We start from the raw sequence: 22,241 nt of genomic DNA, 5'->3' as shown, positions 1-22,241 counted from the left end.
AGCACAACCAACAAAATCACAGCCAACCAAGCACAACCAACAAAATGACAACCAACCAAGTACAACCAACCCATGAATACCAACAAAATCACAACTAACCAAACGCAACTAGCAAATTTCAACCAACCAAGCACAACCAAACAAGCACAAGCAAAAAAAAATCACAACCAACCAAACATAACCAACAAAATCACAACCAAACAAGCACAACCAACAAAATCACAACCAACCAAGCACAACCAAACAAGCACAACCACCAAAATCACAATGAACCAAGTGCAACCAACAAAATCACAGCAAACCAGGTACAACCAAACAAACAAACAAGTACAACCAACAAAATCACATCCAACAAAATCACAACCAACGAGCGCAACCAACAAAATCACAACAAACCAAGCACAACCCATGAAGCACAACCAACAAAATCACAACCAACCAAGCACAACTAAACAAGCAAACCAAGAAAATCACAGCAAACCAAGCACAACCAACCAAACAAACAAACAAGTACAACCAACAAAATCACAACCAATGAAGCACAACCAACCAAATCACAACCAACCAAGCACAACCAATCAAGCACAACCAACAAAATCAAAATGAACCAAGCCCAACCAACAAAATCACAGCAAACCAGGCACAACCAACCAAACAAACAAGCACAACCAACAAAATCACAACCAACAATGCACTACCAACAAAATCACAGCAAACCAGGCACAACCACCCAAACAAACAAACAAGCACAACCAACAAAATCACAACCAACAAAGCACAACCAACAAAATCACAACAAACCAAGCACAACCCATGAAGCACAATCAACAAAATGACAACCAACCAAGCACAACCAACGAATGAAAACCAACATAATCACAACCAACTAAAACACAACCAGCAAATCACAACCAACCAACCAAGCACAACTAAACAAGCACAATCAACAAAATCACAACCAGCCAAACATAACCAACAAAATCACAACCAACCAAGCACAACCAAACAAGCACAACTGACAAAATCACAGCAAACCAAGCACAACCAACCAAACAAACAGACAAGTGCAACCAACAAAATCACAACCAACCAAGTATAACCAACCAATTACAATCAATGAAATCAAAACCAACCAAGCACAACCAACCAAGCATGACTAACAAAATCACAACCAACCAAGCACAACCAGCCATGCAAAACCAACAAAATCACAACCAACCAAGCACAACCAACAAAATCACAACCAACCAAGCATAACTAACAAAATCACAACCAACCAAGCACAACCAGCCATGCAAAACCAATAAAATCACAACCAACCAAGCACAACCAACAAAATCACAACCAACCAAGCATAACTAACAAAATCACAACCAACCAAGCACAACCAGCAATGCAAAACCAACAAAATCACAACCAACCAGGCACAACCAACAAAATCACAACCAACAAAATCACAACCAACCAAGCACAACCAACCAAGTATAACTAACAAAATCACAACCAAGCAAGCACAACGAGCCATGCAAAACCAATAAAATCACAACCAACCAAGCACAACCAACAAAATCACAACCAACCAAGCACAACCAACCAAGCATAACTAACAAAATCACAACCAACCAAGCACAACCAGCCAGGCAAAACCAATAAAATCACAACCAACCAAGCACAACCAACAAAATCACAACCAAGCAAGCACAACCAACCAACTCAAGCAACAAAAGCACAACCAACCAAATCACAACCAACCACCCACAACCAACAAAATCACAACCAAGCACAACCAACAAATTACAACAAACAAATTACAACCAACCAAGCACAATCAACAAAATCACAAAAAACCAAGCACACCAACCAAGTACCACTAACAAAATCACAACAAGCCAAGCACGACCAAACAACCAACCAAACAAGCACAATGTAAGTACTCACAACAAAAAGCAAACTCACAACAAAATTCCAACCAACTAAGCACCGCTAATCTCAACAAAATAATTACAACCAAACACAATTATCATGCACAACATAATAACATCACAACAAAGCAATCACAACCAAGCAAACAGACACAAAGCACAAGAAAATCACAAAAAACAATCCTAACCAACCAAGCATAACTGAAGCAAAACAAAACAATCCTAACCGACCAATCACAGCCAATCAAAATATTATTGCAGCTAAACAATCACAATCAAGTACAACAAGCCAAGTACAACAAGCACAACATAATCACAACAAATCAATCAACCAAGCAGGACAACAAAGTAAAACAACATCACAACAAAATCAAAACAAACCAAGCACAGCCACTCACAACAAAATTAAATAATCGCAAACCAACCGTATTACTCTGCCTTGGGGACAAAGACCCTCGGTTCACGGTACCACGGAGACTCTTTAATTAGGACTGTGCATGGAATACGTAGATTGCTTCTCAGTTAAAGACCACCCTGTGATGAAAACGTCAAACCTGAGGCCCCTTGGCAGAATATTTGATTGGGTGTGCCTTTTAATTCCCAAACGCCATCACAGATTGCTTATTTAATCTGAAGCTGAATGCATGCAGTTTGTCAACTAGTTTCAGTTCATGTTCTCAATATGCCCATTTAAATTTGCTGAAAAGTATATTTGTGGTTTTGTGAAAAGGGAGACTTGTATTTTTCGCATTGTTCCATTGTTCTGAGGGGGCATTGCGCTTAGAGTCGTCATTCGGACAACCAAGGTGTGCTACGTAGACCTCCACCTCAAACAGAATTTCAAACTTATCACAAGCGGGTTACGCACATTTCTGATTCAGTGAGATATAATGATACAGCAATGTGACTCCACAATGTTTGTATGTTCCGATGACTCTAAGAGCTACACAGCGATGTTGTCACTTTATGCCACCAGGAGCAGGGTCATTCATGCTAGAAAGGTCAAAGCTGATAGGATGCAGATGTCCACAGCAGTTTTCAAATTACAGGCTATGGAAGCAGTCAAGATATGGAGAGAGAGCAGTGTCCTCAGAATCTCAAGGTTTCGATGTGTCTCCCGTTAGACAGCGGACCTATGTACGTATAGTGGATGCATCCTTTTAGCTGAAGAAAATCTGACAATCTGGAAAGAAGAACCCAACCCCATTAAGTGATTATATATATATATATATATATATATATATATATATATATATATATATATATATATATATATATATATATATATATATATATATATATATATATATATATATATATATATATAAATATATATATATATATATATATATATATATATATATATATATATATATTAGCGGAAAGTGCTTACACATCGTGTAAGCATAAAACAGTGCGTGCTTCCGCATTGTGTCGGGCTGCTCACCTGCATTTCATTTTTCATTATTATTATTATTTTTTTAATTTAATGTATCTATATTTTCATTTATGGATGCTTTCCATCACTTATTTGATTTTTCCTGGTTTATCGGCTTCGATGTCCATCAGCACACAAAATTACTTTACTTCCCCATTGTCTCGGGTCACTCACCTGCATTTTTTTTCATTAATTTTTTTCATTTCTTCATATTTTAATTTGTGGATGTTGTCCGACGATTCTGTGATTTTTTTTTTCCCAGTATACTGGCTTCGATGTCCATCGAGATGCAAAATTTCAGAAAATTTCAGCTTTCTACATCACCCGGAAGGTATCAGTTAGTGAGTCATTCATTGAGTGAGTGAGTGAGTGAGTCAGTGGTGAGAAAGATATATTTGTGTGTGTATATATATATATATATATATATATATATATATGTATATATATATATATATATATATATATATATATATATATATATATATATATATATATATATATATATATATATATATATATATATATATATATATATATATATAATTCGTCTTTCAGCTGCTCCCGTTAAGGGTCACCATAGCTTATCATCCGTTATGATCCGCATACTGATTTGGCACAGGTTTTACGCCGGATGCCCATCCTGACGCAACCCTGGTCGCCTCTTCCGACACAGGGATAAGGATTGGGTTTCGCCATGATTCCGGGCTGCCCTACACCCTCTCATAGCGCGGCCCAGCGCAGAGCGCCCGTCCTCAAGCGATCCTCCAACCCAAGCCTCGGAGTAGTGTGTGTGTGTGTGTGTGTGTGTGTGTGTGTGTGTGTGTGTGTGTGTGTGTGTGTGTGTGTGTGTGTGTGTGTGTGTGTGTCTGTGTGTGTGTGTATATACAAAATATATATATATATATATATATATATATATATATATATATATATATATATATATATATATATACATAACGACCCGTGAACCCTTTGGGTCCCCGTTGTGACAGTGTTTGATGAAAAAAAGAAAGAAAAAAAAAAGATAGCTCCAGCGAACTTTACCGCGCTGAGGTTGTTTACATTGATCAGATTCTCCCGAAGAGTACTTGACTGAATGGAGAATTGGTTTTTAAAAAAAAAAAATTCTTTGCCCGATTTGAACAAAACTTGATATTGCACACAACAGGTGAATGTGTATATATATATATATATATATATATATATATATATATATATATATATATATATATATATATATATATATTCACATTCACAACAGGTGAATGTATATATATGAAGACCACAAGGGGAAAACCATAGATGTCACTTTTTATAAATTTCAGGGTTATTGCACCTGCCAATAGTTGGCAACATAAGGTTTCCTCTCACAATATTACTTTAACAAATACCCAGGGGTGTCACATAATTTATATGGTATAAAGTTTAGCCGTGCAATGAAAAAACAAGTGTTGTCAAAGCTGAAGAAGTAGAAACCCAGAGTTGTCAGTACTTTACTCCTGGTTATCTCCCTTTCATTCATGTTAACTGTTCTACCATTATATTCAGAGTTGAGAAACTAAAAAATGAAAGGTAAAACTTTCACAGCATAAACTCTGAGCACTACAATGGCCTATTTGGTTATATCATGGGTTCCGTAGTTGCTGCATATCGTGGTTCAAGCCTGGTCAAACCTTTATTGTGACTTTTATGGGACCCACGCCGTGGCTTAATGGTTAGCGCGTCTGAGTACCCATCCTCATTCGATGTACCCACCGCCCAATCAACCTGCTTAGGTATATGATGGAGTCACATGAGGTGACTTCGGCTATCGCGGGGGTGGTTTATCCTTGGTTGCCTCCCGGTTTTCCATCATATTAAGTACTACGGAGTAAGAAATGGAGAATCCGTCATCATATAAGCAAAATACCCTTGAGTATGGTGTTGAACACCAAACAAAAAAACAATGACCGTTTAATGTTAAAAAAAAAATAATCTGTGATCACCAAAGTCATGTAATGTATGCTAATAACCAACAAGCATAAATTTGCTGCACATCCTGGGTTAAAATTGCATGGCAATTATTAAACAAGGGAATAACCAGTGATGTCAGTTTGCAACATTGATTCGTTCCTTGCTCTTAAATTAAATTATACAGAAGCTTGGCAAATGCTACATGCTTAATTTGATCGGCCAATGATCACTCTTCCTTTTACTGGAAAAGAAATCTATATGACAGTTATTAAACAGTCCACTAAAGTCTTGAAACTTTGTTTTTCAGTTTCTTCAAAATTGACTTATCCTGACATCTCTGGTTTTCCCCTTGTGGTCTTCATATATATATATATATATATATATATATATATATATATATATATATATATATATATATATATATATATATATATATATATATATATATATATATATATAGACATATATATATATATATATATATATATATATATATATATATGTATATACAGATATGTATATATATATATATATATATATATATATATATATATATATATATATATATATATATATATATATATATATATATATATATATACATATGCAGTATATATTAGCCGCGTCACTTCATCCTTACGTACGTCTGTCCCTCTGTCTGTGTCACTCTTTTCGCTGGGACGTTTTTTTTGTTTATTCATTAAGTTTTTTAAATTATTTATTTGTATGGAAACTCGAGTCTCGTGGAAGAGCTAGGACAGAAAAGAATGACTGCATCATTGTGGAAAGGAGGGAAACACACCACGAGCTAGATCGAGAGATACAGCAGCCTCCCATCCACAAGAAGTGTGCAAAAACAGACCCTATACCAACTTTTGGCCAAGTGAGCTTAGTTCCAATTACAAGCAAAGCCATGGAATCCATCATTGCATCCAACGTCATCTTTCCTGTTTCCAAACAACTTGATCTCTGACCATCACTTTGGATTCCATACTGCTCACTCAATTAAGGGCATACTTCTGCTTCTCTCTCTCAGGAATGGTTGGAGGTCCTCAATCTCAAACAAGAGGTTAGGACCGTCTCCCCAGACATATATCAGGCATTCGACACAGCCTGGCATCCTGCCTTGCTTGCCAAGCTCTCCGCCTGTGGCATAGAAGGCCTTTATTCCTCGATTCTGACTTCTTCCACTCACAGAGCGAACGTGTTGCCTTTAATGGAACCCTCTCCTTCCTTCTTCCAGTGGAGGATGGAGTTTCCCAAGCCCAAAGGCAGTGTTTTTGGCCCAGTTTTGTTACTTAGCAGTTCAGATTTGCCAAGTGAAGACTTGCTATGATGGAGGAGCCCCCAGTTGGAAACTGGTTTGTGATGCTAGCACTGACATGTGGTTTGAACAAGAGAGATTGTGACTGAACCTTCAATTCGCCAGACGGTCCGAGGTCGTGAGAGTGTGAGATTTGTCAGGATCAAAATGTCTATCCAAGTGTTTGACCAGCTTGTGATTTTATTTTTTTTTATCAAGGTCTGAAGAGAGGGAAACGGAGGCTGCTGCATGTCTGAAGGATGAGGGATGCAATGCCAGAGGGTGGAACCATCAGCAAAGAGATAGAGGATTTTCGAGAGTATCACAAAGATCGTTGCTGAGGAACCGGAACAGGAAGTAGAGGAGTTAGGGTTTAGAATTGAACGATGGTGCTCAATCATCAGGAGGAAAATGCAAGTCGAATGGACAGCCGTCTTAATGCTCTCTTCAATGGATGAATTGCTCCATCTGCCCAGTGGGATTTTAACTGTCCACGGGGTGGAAAGGATAGGTGGAGCACGCAACTTTGAGCTGTCTCGTCTGGGTTAGATTCCCCACCCCACTGTAAACTATCAGGTCGGTGCTTCACGGGCCGGGAGAAACGTTAAGCCGGATGTCCAATCTGCCAGCATTCACTGGTGGCCGTGAAAGATGATACAGTGTCTCTTGCAAGAGTAGGCCGTTGTGCACCGGCAACCTGAGAAAATGGCAAATTTCTGCCTTGAGTGTATATGCTGTTGGAAAAGGCAATGGCAAACCTCCTACTCTTTCAATGCATTATATGCTGAATGACTGTTTCGGCAACACCAATGCTCTGGAAAAATTATGGGCATTGCTTCTGATTCGATTCTATTACGATCTACTTATTATGCACGCAAATATGGGAAGATATTGATGCCTCCTCCCTTAATTTCCGAAGCACACACACTGGTCTCAACTGCTCCCCCACTCGCTCTCCTGCACACACACACACACACACACACACACACACACACACACACACACACACACACACACACACACACACACACACACACACACACACACACACACACACACACGTGGGTACGTAATAAATAGATGGTCCCAAGTTAAGTTAAAAAATATGTCAGTTTGTTGTGTTTACCGTTAAGTTGATTGTCGATGTGCAGCGTCTCCCGTTATTAGTAAATAGACCGCCCACGTGACACAGAACTGCTAATGACGTCACTCTTTGTACATTGTGACGAAAATTGAATTCCTCATTGGAATATTTTTATGCCAGGTTAATATTGCAGACATACCTGTGTAGGCCTAGTGGACACTTTACCGCAATAGCAAATCGAGGGATCGTATTTGTAATAGTTGTTTGGGAAAGCGAAACGACCAAATTGTGAATATAGAAAACGAATCGCATGGCCATAACCTCGTGAAGGTCGTGCCCTTTAGTTCACCCAAGGCTGGTCTCTCCTCAATTTGGGCTTTTCCCAAACCGCACAGCTTGGACGCAGCAAGAAGATCACAAAGGGTTAATGTGCATTCGTCTCTTCACCAAACAGAGAAACGCACTGTCTCTCGACAAGCGACCGCTCCTCCAGCACCAGCGAATTCAGGGTCCACTGGCGAGCTCATGTAGGTGAGTGTACCTGTGCCTCGAGGTGTTCACACCGAATCCAGAGGTCTCGCTTTGGACGGACGTTTGCCAAAGGCGACCGGGGTACCTCGCGCACGATGTGAGTGAGGCCAAGCTGGAGCCTTCACTCCGGGATTCGTGCTGTATTCTTGCAAGCCGTTCGTACACCTGCATCTTCCAACGCCATTGGGTGGGGGGGGGGACCTTGTTTGGAGAAAGTCACTGGAATTGTGTGAGATTTATTTTAAAGGGGTCACAAAGCGAGTATTTCTCTCTATCCCAGAGGAGAAAGGCAGGATTGGTGGAATTTTTGCCATTTAGGATGGAGTAGCTTGCTGGGTCTATGGGGGGTATTTCCAAGATAGGGGAAAAACAAAGGATGTGGGTAAGTTTTGGGGGGAAGGCTGAGAGTCGATTCACAAAGAGGTTGCAGTTAAGCCAGGACTGGGGTCGTGTCAAGATTGGGGGAATACTGCAGCTCTGGTGTTGCCAGGTTTGGGGAAATGCTTGGCTCTTGTAATGTGAATATTGGGGGTAATGCCAACATCGGGCAACACTGTGGTTGTCATCATGCCAAGATTAGGGTAAAGATTGGGGTGATGTACAGAGTGGGCGAATGATAAACACGCAGTTAAACCAGGACTAATGTAATTCCAAGATTGGGCGAATAGTGTGCCTGTGGGATTGCCAACAATTGGGGTAAATATAAGATTGGGGAAATGCTGTGCCTGTTGGGTTGCGAGGAATGGGGAAACGTTTGGCGATGGTGTTGTCAGGACTGGATAATGTTGTGGCTGTGATCATACCAGCAATGGGGTTGTGCTAGATTTAGGGTATTGGCAACATTTAGTAAATGCTGTGGTGGCGGGAATGCCAAGATTGGGGAAATGCTTAGCTGTGGTAATTCCAAGATTAGCATAACAACGTGATTTGGGAGATCCTGTGGTTGTGGGAATGCTAGGAAGGACATAATGCCAGGACTGAGCGGTAATGCCAAGACTGGGATAATGCCAACATTATGGAAATGTTGCAGTTGTGGGAATACCGAGATTGGGGGAAATGCTGTGGTTGTGCGAATGATAGGATCGGGGTAATAGCAAGAGCTGGGGAGCCATGTTGCTGCAGTAGCATGAAAATTGGGGGAAATATTACCTGATTATGATTCGGCCAATTCTGCTAATTGAAGGAATATGTCGATGAACACATGGCTGGAACATGTAGTAATGTTTTTCTAACTCTGATGCGTGGAATTTCCATCATTGATGGTGTGTTTTGGAAACAGAGACTTTGCTTTAGTGGAGGAATCAAATAAATGAAACAGCTTGTTATTGATAGCACGATAAAGGTTGATCTTTTTTGCATTTTAATTGGTTGCTTGAATTAATAAAACATCACATTTTAGAATCAAATGCCTATTTTTGTATGTAAGCAATGGTGAAACACAACCGGTTTGCTCTGAAAATAATAATACAAAGATGTAAAATGAAGTTGAGAAAAACACAATTAATATTTCCCTTGACTTGAATGCTTCCCTAACCCCTCATTTCTGAGGCCCTACCACTTGACTTTCACTCTCCTGACTTTATCCCTCCTCCCCTCCTCTCTGAGACCCTACTGTTTGACTTTCACTCCCCTGACTTTATCCCTCCTCCCCTCCTCTCTGAGACCCGACTGTTAGACTTTCACTCCCCTGACTTTATCCCTCCTCCCACCCTCTCTGAAACCCTACCACTAGACTTTCACTACCCTATCTTTATCCCTCCTCCCACCCTCTCTGAAACCCTACCACTAGACTTTCACTACCCTATCTTTATCCCTCCTCCCATCCTCTCTGAGTCCCTACCACTAGACCTTCACTCCCCTGACTTTATCCCTCCTCCCTTCCTCTCTGTGGCCCTACGACTAGACTTCCACTCCCCCAGTTTTATCCCTCCTCCTCAACTTGTCCCTACCACTGGACTTTTACTCCTCCAACTTCATCCCTCCTCCTCCTCCTCCTCTACTTGTTCCGACCACGGGACTTTCACTCTCCCGACTTGATCCCTCTTTCCTCTCTGCATGCCTCGTTGACTGGGCTTTCATTTCTCCAACCCACCTTTCCTCTAACTATACCTAGCCTTTAAAACTAGCCCTTCACTCCCCCAACTCCCTCCCCTCCATTCTCTTCCCCTTTCCCCCTCATAAACTCCTCCATTCTACAAAAATTCTAAGAATATTTACTTCTCTTCAATGTCAGCACTGAGTTAATGCAATGGGAGAGTTTTATGTTTCATTGCTTCAACTAATTATGATAATGCATATGGAGACAGCTTCAAATAATTATTTACAAGCAGTATGCATCCGTCCGCAGTGTGTTTGTCCAGCGGCCGATTCCTGGCAAGGGACGGTGCGTTTAACTATATTTGTTCCTTACTCATTGCGTTATCCATCGTTGTTACTGTATGGTAACGGATAGTTAAAGGTGTACTTTTTCAGGGGAATGGAAATCCTTGAGCTCGGAATCACATGATGCTAAAATTGTTTTTGTTTTTTTACTGCGACTTGGGTACTGGGTTGTGGTTTTGCTTCTGAGAGTAGATATTCAGATGGATCCTTTTCATTTGAAGTCCCACCTTTGGGTCTTTAACCTGAAGGGAACGTCGCTGTATGTGGAGGACCTTTGGACCAGATTACCTTTATCCTTTAATTCCTTTAAAAAAAAAACACACTTATGATCATTCATTAACTTAAAGCCCAATAATGCATTTCCGATGCCACCATTTCTGCCACCATGTTGTGAAGTTCACCGGTGTCGGTCCTGATGAGTTTTGACTGCACCGAAGAGCACCTCACTTTATACACCATTCTTCGATACCCTTTGCCATTCAGAGTATGGTTTTCAGTGAAGAAATATTCAGTTATCAAGAAATAATTTGATTCATAATTTGATTGTTCATCGAAAGGTCTGCGCACGTTGATCGTTCGATCGAGCAGTTCCTCCTTCCAGTTAATTGAAGCTAAGCTTTCCGGATCAGTCAGATCCTTCATGTCTTTTTGTTATATTTTCTTTCCTGTGTTGCTGTTTGTGTTTTCCTCCAATTTTCCATGTTAAACTGCACTTTGTTGTGTTTCATTGTCAAATCCGTGTCCCTGTGGCTCTGGCCTACTCGACCAGACCCTCTGCTAAGCGAGTCAGCATGCAAATTCTTTGTCTGCTCTGATGTTCTTTATCTGATGTCTGCAAATGCCTCGTTCCGCTTCCTTTCTCCCAAGCATTGTCCTTTCAGCTTCCTCAACTTTGTCCAATTCCATCCACCTCCTTTCCTCCAAAAAAAAAAATTTCCACTGAAAGAAAAAATCACAAACTCAATCTGCCTGGACTTCCTGTATACTGTCTACACTTCATTCTTTATCCCTTCCTTTTCTCGATAATCTTTATTGAATGACACCCTTTTTTCTTTAAAAGCTTTTGCTAACATTTTGAAAATGCTCCACTTTCCTCCATACCTTCAACAACCATTCATTCCACCCCTCCCATGATATCTGTCTCCATATATCTGAATTAGGAATCTTGAGAAGTCCAGTTTGCAGAATTTGTCTGCACATGACGATCAATTCCCCTTCATGTCCTTTAACGTTATCAGTATGCTCTCCCACATCTCATACATGCCCATGCCTTTCCAACCTCACCCCCTTCTTTGTGTACCCCTATTTTGTATCCCTCCACTTCATGTCCACTCTTTCTGCATCCTCCTCATCCTCACTCAAAGCTTCTCCCTCACACTACCTCTTCTCAGCTTTCCCCATCACCCCACACCCTTTCAGTTCCCCCCTGTCCCACACACTCTCAGCTTACCCCCGAGCCGCACCCTCCCAGCTTCCCCCTTGACCTGCACCCTCTCAACTTTCCTCTCGACCCGCACCCTCCCACCTTCCCACTCGACCTGCACCCTCCGAGCTTTCCCTCTATCCCACACCCTCCAAGATTCCCCCACATCCTGCATCCTGGCAACAGCGTCTCTTCCCCTGTCCCTAAATGTGTGGACCTCAAATGTCTGAAGCCTCTGCTCCAACCTGACAGGTCTCTCAATCCAGGCCATTGCTGATAAACCAGACATCATTTTTTAAGAGAATCCTTCCTGCCACAGGGTGTCCCTGTCTCTTTGGTGTCTCTCCCGAACTATTGTCTCCTCCAGTTTGATTGGCTTGAATCCATCCTGGTGATGGAGTTGCACTTTACACCAAGAACTACATTTCTCACTGTCCATGTACTGAACTTACTCCTCCCAACTCCCAGGAGTACATGTGGTTGTGACTCCCCTCCTCTCCCACCTCTTGCTTGTCTGTGCACTGTAACATCCTCCAAACAGTGACGTCTCCATTTACCCCTCTCTCTCTCTCTCTCTCTCTCTCTCTCTCTCTCTCTCTCTCTCTCTCTCTCTCTCTCTCTCTCTCTCTCTCTCTCTCTCTCTCTCTCTCTCTCTCTCTCTCTCTCTCTCTCTCTCTCTCTCTCTCTCTCTCTCTCTCTCACAACATGGACCAATTTTTAACCACTCATTCCAACCCTCTTCCTCATCTTTCGATAATTCCAGCAATCTGTGTGTGTGTGTGTGTGTGTGTGTGTGTGTGTGTGTGTGTGTGTGTGTGTGTGACTGCTGTTTCTCGACAACCACTGGTCCGATCTAATTTAAACTTTCCAGGTATATTGCTGGGGCCCTGTGGATGTGCCTTTTCAAGGTTTTATATTAATCAGACAAGTGGTTCCCAAGTTATGGCCATTTATTTACCAAACCAATGACAGGACACGTTGCAGCGTAGGCGTGGCCAATGGGGAAAGGGCGCCACTTAGTTACCAATGACAGGACACGTTGCTGCGGAGGCATGGGCATTGGGGAAGAGATCCTCAGCCACGTTCCCCATTACGGGTTACAACGTACGGACTTCCGGATAGTGATGATTGACTGTATTCTCATAATTTCTCGATTTCTTATGCGCATTTATAGATAAACACAATGCCCCAATCCAGTCGTCGTTTCCGAGAACGAAGGAACGGCCTGTGTAGTTGTTTGAAAGTTTTTTTTTGTGTTTTTGTTTTTTGCACATACGGCCAAGCGAGAGCGAAGGAATGGTCTGTGTCTGTTGTTTGAAAGTTTTTTTTTTGTTGTTTTTTTTTGCATGTACGGCCAAGCGAGAGCGAAGGAATGGCCTGTGAGTTTTGTTTGAAAGTTTTTTTTTCACATACGGCCACGTGAGAGTGAAGGAACGGCCTGTGTGGTTGTTGTTTCTAGCACGCGGTTTGAAAGTTTTTTTTTTTTGCACATACGGCCACGCACGTACGGGCACGTACTAGTATATGGTAATTTCAATAGTCATTTGCCACCATGCCAATTGGCTGGGTGATTGTATCTTTCTCAGCAGCCATAGCACTTCAGCAAAGGAGTTCTGTGACTTCATGACGATCAGTTTGGAATTGTGACCTCGAGGAGATTGACAAACAAACAGACAGACAGACAGACAGACAAGCCGGTAGGTGACGTGGGTGGTCGCTACATAATTGCAAACTAGTCATAGTTTTTGACGGAACGGGCTGAAATTTTTTGACAAAGAGGTTGATTATAGTGCGCATAAAAGCCTGGAAGCCAATTTTTGATTTTCGGGAAAAAAAATTTCGGATTTTTTTCAAAAAATTCAAAGTCCCGTTGCTAGGCAACGGTGGCGTCCATAGCAACGGTGCTCAAAAGCATACAACTAGATCCTGGTATGAACCTACCAGTCAAGTTTCATCAAAATCGGTTGACTCCTCTGGCCTCCAGTGCTGTCCATTACATACAAACAGACAGACGGAAAACCTGAGAATAACGGTGGTCTAGCGACCACCCAATTAGCACAAATGAAGAGAAAGAAGTGTGAAAGAGTGAAGAAACAAAGAACAAAAATGTCAGGAAGAACCCGCATAGATAGATTTCAACAGTTATTCCCCAAAGCTCAAACGCAGCAACAGGAACAAGCTTCCAGAGGTGCGTGTAACTGCTGGCACCCTGGTGCCCCCATTCGAGTTAGGGTTAGGGGTGAAAGGGACACATGTTAATTCCTGCACATTTTAATGGCGCAAAGTGTTCAAAGACTAAAAGTAAAATGGTCTCCCAATATCCCTTGCCGTTTCCAACGTACGCAGAAAAGCGTTCACCATTCACACCCAAAAGGTGTTGTTTGTTCATTTACACATGCGGAAAAAGGAGACGTGCATTCACGCTCATCGTGGGAGCAAACTGCTTTTGTGTGTAATTCTCTCTTATAATTCATTTAGCGGTTTAGCCGATGTGATGTCAAGCCGCACAAGAGAGCCCGGGAAAACCAATTGCATTTCAAAGCTTATTATTCCTGTGCTGATGATTAGGTAACGCTGTCCTACACCGGGGTTGATGTAATATTTTGTTAATCCAACCCAGGACAGTCAGTTGTTTGGGAGCCGGAACTCGCGTCTAGTCGGAGTGATGCAATTGGGCAGATGCTCGGCCAAATTTGGTGGGCTTTGATGATGTGGGTGCGACACGACCATTGGGTGGTAGTATGTGATGCTTTGTGTTTTATTATTTGATTTTACTCACATGGAAACTTTATCTTTGTTTCTCAGCTTTTATTTTCATTTCCGAAGCCGTCTCGATCAATTTGGTAACTTAACTGGGCGTCCCATCTGCTGGTCCCAAATGAGTTGGTCGACGTTAAAGATCCCACGGTGCCCTTTACGAAGAGTAGGCGAGCGATCCGTTTCACCGGCACCCTGAACAAATCATAAATTCCTGTCCTCTAACCTACAGGGGGCACTGCATGAGCCGCACAGCCATGCCCCCAGCAAAGGATGCCACGTCCATGTGCTGGAAATGAAAGAAAAAGAAGATTGAGTTGACTGGCTCATTGTACATTGAGGGTTTGTCCCTTAATTCCGGTTTACTCTTGCTCCTGATGGATATTAAATGTTAAGAGATGTGGTCTTCGTCGAGTATTGATGTAAACCTTTGCAAACCTCACATTCCTAAACCCAACTGGGTGGTAAGCCGTGCTAGAGCTTTGAGAAGATCTTGCCACCTTGATTGATTAATACTTTTTTGCTAATGGTCTTGGTTGATTCCCTCGGGTGAATGGTCAATCCACTAATGATGTAAAATTATTTCCTTGCCCTGTAATGTCATCAGCCTCAGTGGTGTAATGGTTCAGGTTGTCTCCTCTGTGTCTGGGAGGGTGGTGCTTCGAACCCCTGGCCGAGTCATAACAAAGACTTGAAAAATGGTACGTGCTGCTTCCTTGTATGATGCTCAGCCAGCATTTAAAAGGAGAGAGTATAGACAAACAACCATAGGTTGGTAATAATAGCACGGACTCCGTTCTTGCATTTGGCAGCTTGGCTGCAGGGTACTTATCATTTCTTGGAAGCACAGCTGTGCTGTTAATGCTGTCCCTCCTCCAGTACACTGGTACTCATTTCATCAACCTCGGAAGGATAACAGGCTGAGTCGACCCCACCTGGTGTTAATTCAGCAGCCAACAGGGCTCAAAACTCAGGAACCTATCAGGACCTGAGGATCCCAAGCCAGCCACCCTCACCACTAAACCAACACCAGGCTGTAGTGCAAACTTTGATGGGCTGAATGGACTCCTGTGCCAATACAACACGTTATCTTTTTTCAAGCGAGTACGTATGTAAAGTACTTATAATTATAATGTGAGTACGTCTATAAAGTACATACTACTGGAATGTGAGTACGTTTATGAATGGCGTACTGATAACAATGTGAATGGGTGGATAAAGTACGTACTATTAAACGAGAAAACCAAAAATGTCTGTCTGTCCGCTGTACAAACATAAAGCTACGTCGTCAATGCATCATCTACACAAACACCACGCATTAGTCCTGGCGAGGGTCTGCAATCTCTGATTGTTCTTTCGAGCTCATTCATTCTTTTCCCTCTTTTCCCTAAACTTGTGTCCATTGTAATTAATTTTCTTACCTTCCATTTGTACTTTTCCTGTTTTGTGTGATTATTTTACAGCTTTACAATGGTTTCTTGTAAGCCCCATCTTCGAGTTTGTATCAGTGTGTTTTTACATTTTTATTGGGGACATCAAACTTGACACAGCTGTTCGACACTAATTATTGCATTGACAAAGGCATTGATAAGCATATTGACCAGACCGACCTCACTTCATTTTCTCTCCAACGATGACCCTTCCCTCTCCCTTCACTTGTCCACACTATATAGTGGCGAAGGAACGTCATAAAAAGTGTGTTCGTATAACACATAAAGGGAGGGGGGGCAATTTGTTAAAAAAATATAACTATATATATGTTGTTGTGGGCCAGGGGTCAAGTGAGAATACCACCAGGGGGGGAAGCTATCTTAGGTTCCCACCAGACTCCCCAGAATTGCAGGCCATCGCACATGGATAATTCCATGACGCGACGGGTCGCTAACCGACCGTGAACACCAATAACTCAACCACGTGACCTCGGGTTGTCCGTCTATGGGTTAACCGGGTTACCTAATTAATCATGTGACCTAATTACCAGGGGAAACGCCCTCAGTACGCCTTGTCCGAACCGGATCAGATGCAGCCGAGCAACACTGCCAAGTATGTACCGGCTAAAAGGAACGGATCGTTGGGAAGAATGTCCCGGCTAAGTTAGGATACGGACCATCCTGGATCAATGAAGGAAAAGACAAAAACGAGCTGGGAACATTTCTACTAATAATTTATTTACAGGCAGGTGAGGACAAATATGTGGCACAGTGAATACATTTTATTGTTGTGTGTAAGCAGGGATAGGAAGAAAAGTGCGGTGCGACAATTATACAAGCAACTTAGAAAAGCAGACAGAGCAGAGTTATCCCGATATAATTCTTGTACACTCTTAACTTAAGCGAGGACAGGCGCCATGACACACACACACACACACACACACACACACACACACACACACACACACACACACACACACACACACACACACACACACACACACACACACACACAAACCAATGAAGAAGAGTTAATGAGAAGAAAGAGGAGAGGAGATGACATTAACAGTCTCTCAATACCTTGCACAATTGACCGACCTCGCCACCAGCACGTCTTGGGGGGGATGCTCTGCTGGGCGATACCTCCCTGACAGCTGGTGCGTCTTCCCCTGCTTCGTGGCACTTCGTGTAGCTAAGGGTCGATCCAGAGAATGGGGCGTGACCGTCAGGCATGAAGGAAGGACCTTGGGCGTAGTCAGAAGCCAGTGGGTGGAGAAAGGCAGAGCCATTAGGAGAATGGGTCGGATTGTCAATCCCAGGCCAGATGGAGAGCAGGAATAGCTGACAGGAACCAGGAGCGAGGAGCAGGGATGGAAAACCACCAGCAGATGGGGAACGCCGAGCAGGAAAAATGACGGCAGACAGCCCCATCACCCGTCCTTTTATAGACCCTGTGGTGCATGCGGGGGTGACGACCCGAAGCGATGTGTCATTATCCGAATCGCCGCTCTGGTTGGGCCATGGCCAGCACACGGGCTGGCCGCAATGACCGGAAGTGGCCTCACTGTACATCCGGATAGCCATAGCTGAACTGCAGAATCGTCTTGCCCCGAACCCCGTGATACAAATCGCCCTGCACCAAACTCCCGGACCGTGCCCCAGCAAAAACCGGCGCTAAGATGCCATGGTAAACCCATGCAGACCCGAACAAGATGTGGGTTATTCGTGCCCTGCTCTGTGTACGATAATAAATTATCCCGTGACTGCAAGTGGGTCCGCCGCCATTGAGCATGCGGTCATTTATCAAAAGCGGTGATGTGCGCGGTGCCAGCCCTGATCTGTGTCAGGAATTGAGGGAAAAGATTGGATATAATCATTAGATGTAGGTTTGGGTTGAAAAAGAGGACACACATAATTATTCGACTCAGAAATGAGTTGAAAAGAGTGCGCCATGTGCGTGTACTGTAAGTTGTTAACATTTGGTGTTTTGTTCCTTTTGGTCTTCTGTGAGGACGCATTCTTACGTGAAGGGTGCGGCCGTGGTTTTTACAGGTGGGTGTCCAAGCTTAGTGCCTTAACGGCCTTCGCGAGGACCCCTTCTTACAGTGAAGGGTGCGGCCGTGGTTTTTACAGGTGGGTGTCCAAGCGTAGTGCCTTAACGGCCTTCGCGAGGACTCCTTCTCACAGCGAAGAGTGTGGCCGTGGCTTGGATTTACCTCAGGAATAAGAGAAAAGGCAGAGTCGGAATGAAGTCTGATATATAATCAGACCTAACTATGAGATTTACACAACGCACTCTCCCGTTCGTCCCTTCTTTCTTGTCTAATGGGTCAATCTGAACGTATATTCATGAAATAACTGTCTGGGGACCACTTTATGTTGGATGCCATTGCCTTGGAGGGATGCGGATCCGAGAACGGCAACAATATATATATATATATATATATATATATATATATATATATATATATATATATATATATATATATATATATATATATATATATATATATATATATATATATATATATATATGAGGCGCCGCGAGGAGAAGTGATGTAAGGGCCACATCGGCCATTTTGGAGTTAATGCCATATAGCACTATTTTAACCCTTACCCTATCATCCGAGCCTATCATCATCATATAATTAAAAAATGTCGCTTACATCACTCCTCCTCGCGGGGCCTCATATATATATATATATATATATATATATATATATATATATATATATATATATATATATATATATATATATATATATGTATGTATATATATTGTTTTTTTCAGGGTTTTAACTAATTTAAAGAGAGAAGAAAAAAAAGAATGATGATCAGGCTGAACGTGATGTAAATGTAGTTGTAGTATCTTTATTTTTGAAAGCTGTTTATTTCAGCAAAATTCATTGGAAAATTCAAAAATTCAAAACTTTCTTTTACGCACTTTGCCCATTTTCTAAGTTTGTTATGGCTTAATCAAAAAAGCCAAAATACTTCAGTCTTGACTCGTTTGCTTGATAAAAGTTATTCCCAAATGCTAATAATAATATGTCGAACTTGTCTGTACGACCTTTCATGGCATGGCAGATCAGAGTACTGTTGTTCAGACTTTGTTGGTTCATGGTTGACCCCAGGTAGTTTTTCACTCTTCTCAGGACTGAATGACTTCGCTCGGAGGTTGATGTGGTGACTGTGATGGTTTTCATGTCAACAATTTTGTGGACTCTGTCTGGAGCTTCTGACTGAATGGATTCGTGGACGTGTCCTGGCAAATGGTCTCCATGCTTGTTATACAGACAATGCTGGTGTCCGATCTTACAAGATCGGGTAACTTTGTGGCTGCAGTTATAGACGTTCTAGATTGATGTCATTACCTCCACCACCGAAGGAGAAGGAGGTTATGTTTTCACCCCTTTCTGTCTGTTTGTCTCTTTGTCTGTTTGCCTGTGTACAGGATATCTCAAAAAGTTGGGGACATATCCAGATGAAATTTTGTGGACAGGTTCAGTGTATGACAAGGACGAACTGATTAGAGTTTGGTGAAGATTCGGATCTAGATCCGACGACTAGAATTTTCTGAGTGATTCTTCACCATTCAGAGATGGGGCTCAATGATATATAGCACGATATCTCAAAAATGTATTGGGCCCAATATGTTCTCGTGGATCAGACATTGCAGGGTTGAGGTATGCGCTCTACCAAGTGCCCTTCTGGTTTTTTTTTTTGTACTGGTCTTCAATGGATTTTGGGTATTCTGCAGTACTCCCCATTTGCAGCTTCCAGAAGAAAGTTTTCCAGATTCTGGAGGAGTCGGTCAGATTAGATCTGTGACTTGCTGCAGGTACCATGTAAACCTGTACTAACCTGTTCCATGGTCGGGTTAGACTAACAAAACCGTCTTCCTCACCAAGTTTCTTGGTGAAGAGGGTGTATAATATGGATACCCAGCAGGATTAAAAACAAAACCTGTAAAAGGGCGGAGGAGTTCCTTGTGAGCTAACGGCCAACCATGTCGAGTGCTCAACCCTGTCTGCAGACGTCCTCCTGCAGTTGGGTTATTTTTATTAGGAGGTTGGTGGCAGGATTTGTACTACGGCCACCGTAAAACCCTTTGTTCTGCAAAAAATACGAAAAACACAAAAAAAAATCAGAAAACCCACCTCCTGTGCAGTTGCCCTTTGCAGGGCAGCTCACTGGATGATGGGATTGGGACAAAGCCTTCGGGTCCCCCCAATCTTTAATGATAGGAGAAAAACCATGGGGTAACATTCCCGGGTCATATTGTGGTAGTGTGTGTCGGGGTGGTGCTGAGGTGTCGTCCACCAGACGGCAGTCTCCTTCGGTTAACCTGAGGTGGTCCCTTCGGGTGGGTGCCTGGAATGTCCTTTCCCGAAGAGAGGATGAACACCTGTTTCTGTTATCATGTGAGCGAAAGCGTTTGGACATCGGTATTGCAGCAGTCTCTGAGGTTCGGAGACCGGATTGCAGCGAGATCATGGCGGGTGGTTACACCTACTATTGGTCTGGTCGCTCTGATGGTTACCATACCCAAGGAGTTGCTGTAGCTGTGTCCAATAAGCTGACCCCAATGATAATTGAGGTAACACCAGTCAACGAGCGTACTATGAGACTAAGGATTCGTCACTCCCGAGGTGTCATTTCCCTGGTCTCTGTCTATGCTCCGACTGAGGCGAGTGATCTCACCGTGAAGGATGCATTCGACGCCACAATCGAGTCTATGGTTGATCAGTGCCCCAGACGAGATACACTTCTAGTCTTGGGGGATTTCATTTCATCGACTGGAACTGGTAGGGATGGTTATGAGACATGTGTTTGTCCTCATGGGTCTAGAACTGTGAACCAGAATAGCACTAAGTTCCTTGACTTTGCAAGAAGTCATTACATGGACTTTGGGTGGCTGGTTCATGGTTTCAGCACTCACAGACTCATCGCGAGACTTGGTATTCCAATGCTGGTGGTGTGGCAAAGGAGATTTACCATGTGCTCGTTGATGGTCGCTGGAGGATAATCCAGAATTGCGGGGTCAACTGGAGTAATCAGTTCCTCAATACTGACCATAGGCTTGTTGTAGTAACACTGACGTTGCAGCTTAAATCCAGGAGAATGGTACCATCCCAGCCTGGCTGGATGTTTGCAAGCTCAAGGATGAGAGTATAGCTGAAAAGTTTGCAAACAGGCTGAGTGGAGATTTGGGCGATCTCCACTTTGGGGGATCCTGAAGAGTTGTGGAGTGCCTTCAAGACCACCGTCCTTGATGTTGCCGGTGGTTGTGTTGGAACTCACTGTGGGGCAAAGATGAATTTTGGCTCTCAAGGGACACTGGGTACCATTGACCAGAGTTGTAGGCCAGGCTGAATGGCAGAGCTGAGCTGTTCAGGGAGCTGAGGCATAAAACTGCACGTGCACTTAGGGTGGACAAGGAGGCCTATGTGCGAGGAATCTGTGAGGGGCTAGAGCATCACCTGTGGTCAAGATATTCTCATCATGCTTAAAGGGGAATTTGTGCATTGCGTTCATCCAAGCCTGTCCCTCGGTGTACTGCAGTTTGAGGAGAGGGTGGTAGGCTCTTGACAGAGGAGTCCAAAGTGAAGGCCTGCTGGGTCAGTTACTTTGAGCGGCTGCAGCAGGTTAATCCACTAGCTGTCGAGTTGGTTGTCACGGGTGTTACTATCCCTATTGCTGATCTTACAATCAACTGTGGTCCACCTTCGTTCATGGAAACACAGACTGTGGTGAACCGGTTGAAATGGGGTAAAGCTCCTGGGATCTGTGGAACCAATGCTGAACTTCTCAAGGTTGGAGGAAATGCTGTATGCATGTCATTGCATGCAGTTCTGTGCTCTGCCTGGAACACAGGCATCATCCCAACTGAATCGAAGAGGGGCCTTGTTGTCCCTCTCTGGAAAGCGAAGGGTGATCGCCAAGACAGCAACAACTACCGAGAGGTGACGCTGCTCTTAGTGCCGGGCAAGGTCTTTGCTAACATAATTCTTGATA

At 42.9% G+C, this 22,241-nt stretch overlaps 1 protein-coding gene across 3 annotated transcripts in view; it reads left to right on the top strand.

Moving 5' to 3' along the window:
* Window positions 1-22,241, top strand: part of LOC147020318 (zinc finger protein 40-like) — a 104,047-nt gene that overhangs the window by 9,054 nt on the left and 72,752 nt on the right. The window contains exon 2 of one of the 3 annotated variants that reach the window (XM_085895614.1): window positions 3,623-3,691. The exons of the other annotated variants lie outside the window; for them this stretch is intronic. Within the exon in view, the coding sequence (XP_085751740.1) occupies window positions 3,623-3,691 (69 nt within the window). The remainder of the gene's footprint in view (window positions 1-3,622; window positions 3,692-22,241) is intronic. 3 annotated transcript variants of the gene reach the window in all.

The sequence above is a fragment of the Eptatretus burgeri genome, chromosome 9 (assembly GCF_056783735.1).
Source record: "Eptatretus burgeri isolate ZD-2024b chromosome 9, Ebu_testis_v1, whole genome shotgun sequence".
In the NCBI taxonomy this organism is placed as follows: domain Eukaryota; kingdom Metazoa; phylum Chordata; class Myxini; order Myxiniformes; family Myxinidae; genus Eptatretus; species Eptatretus burgeri.
This window is presented reverse-complemented; position numbering and strand designations above follow the sequence as displayed.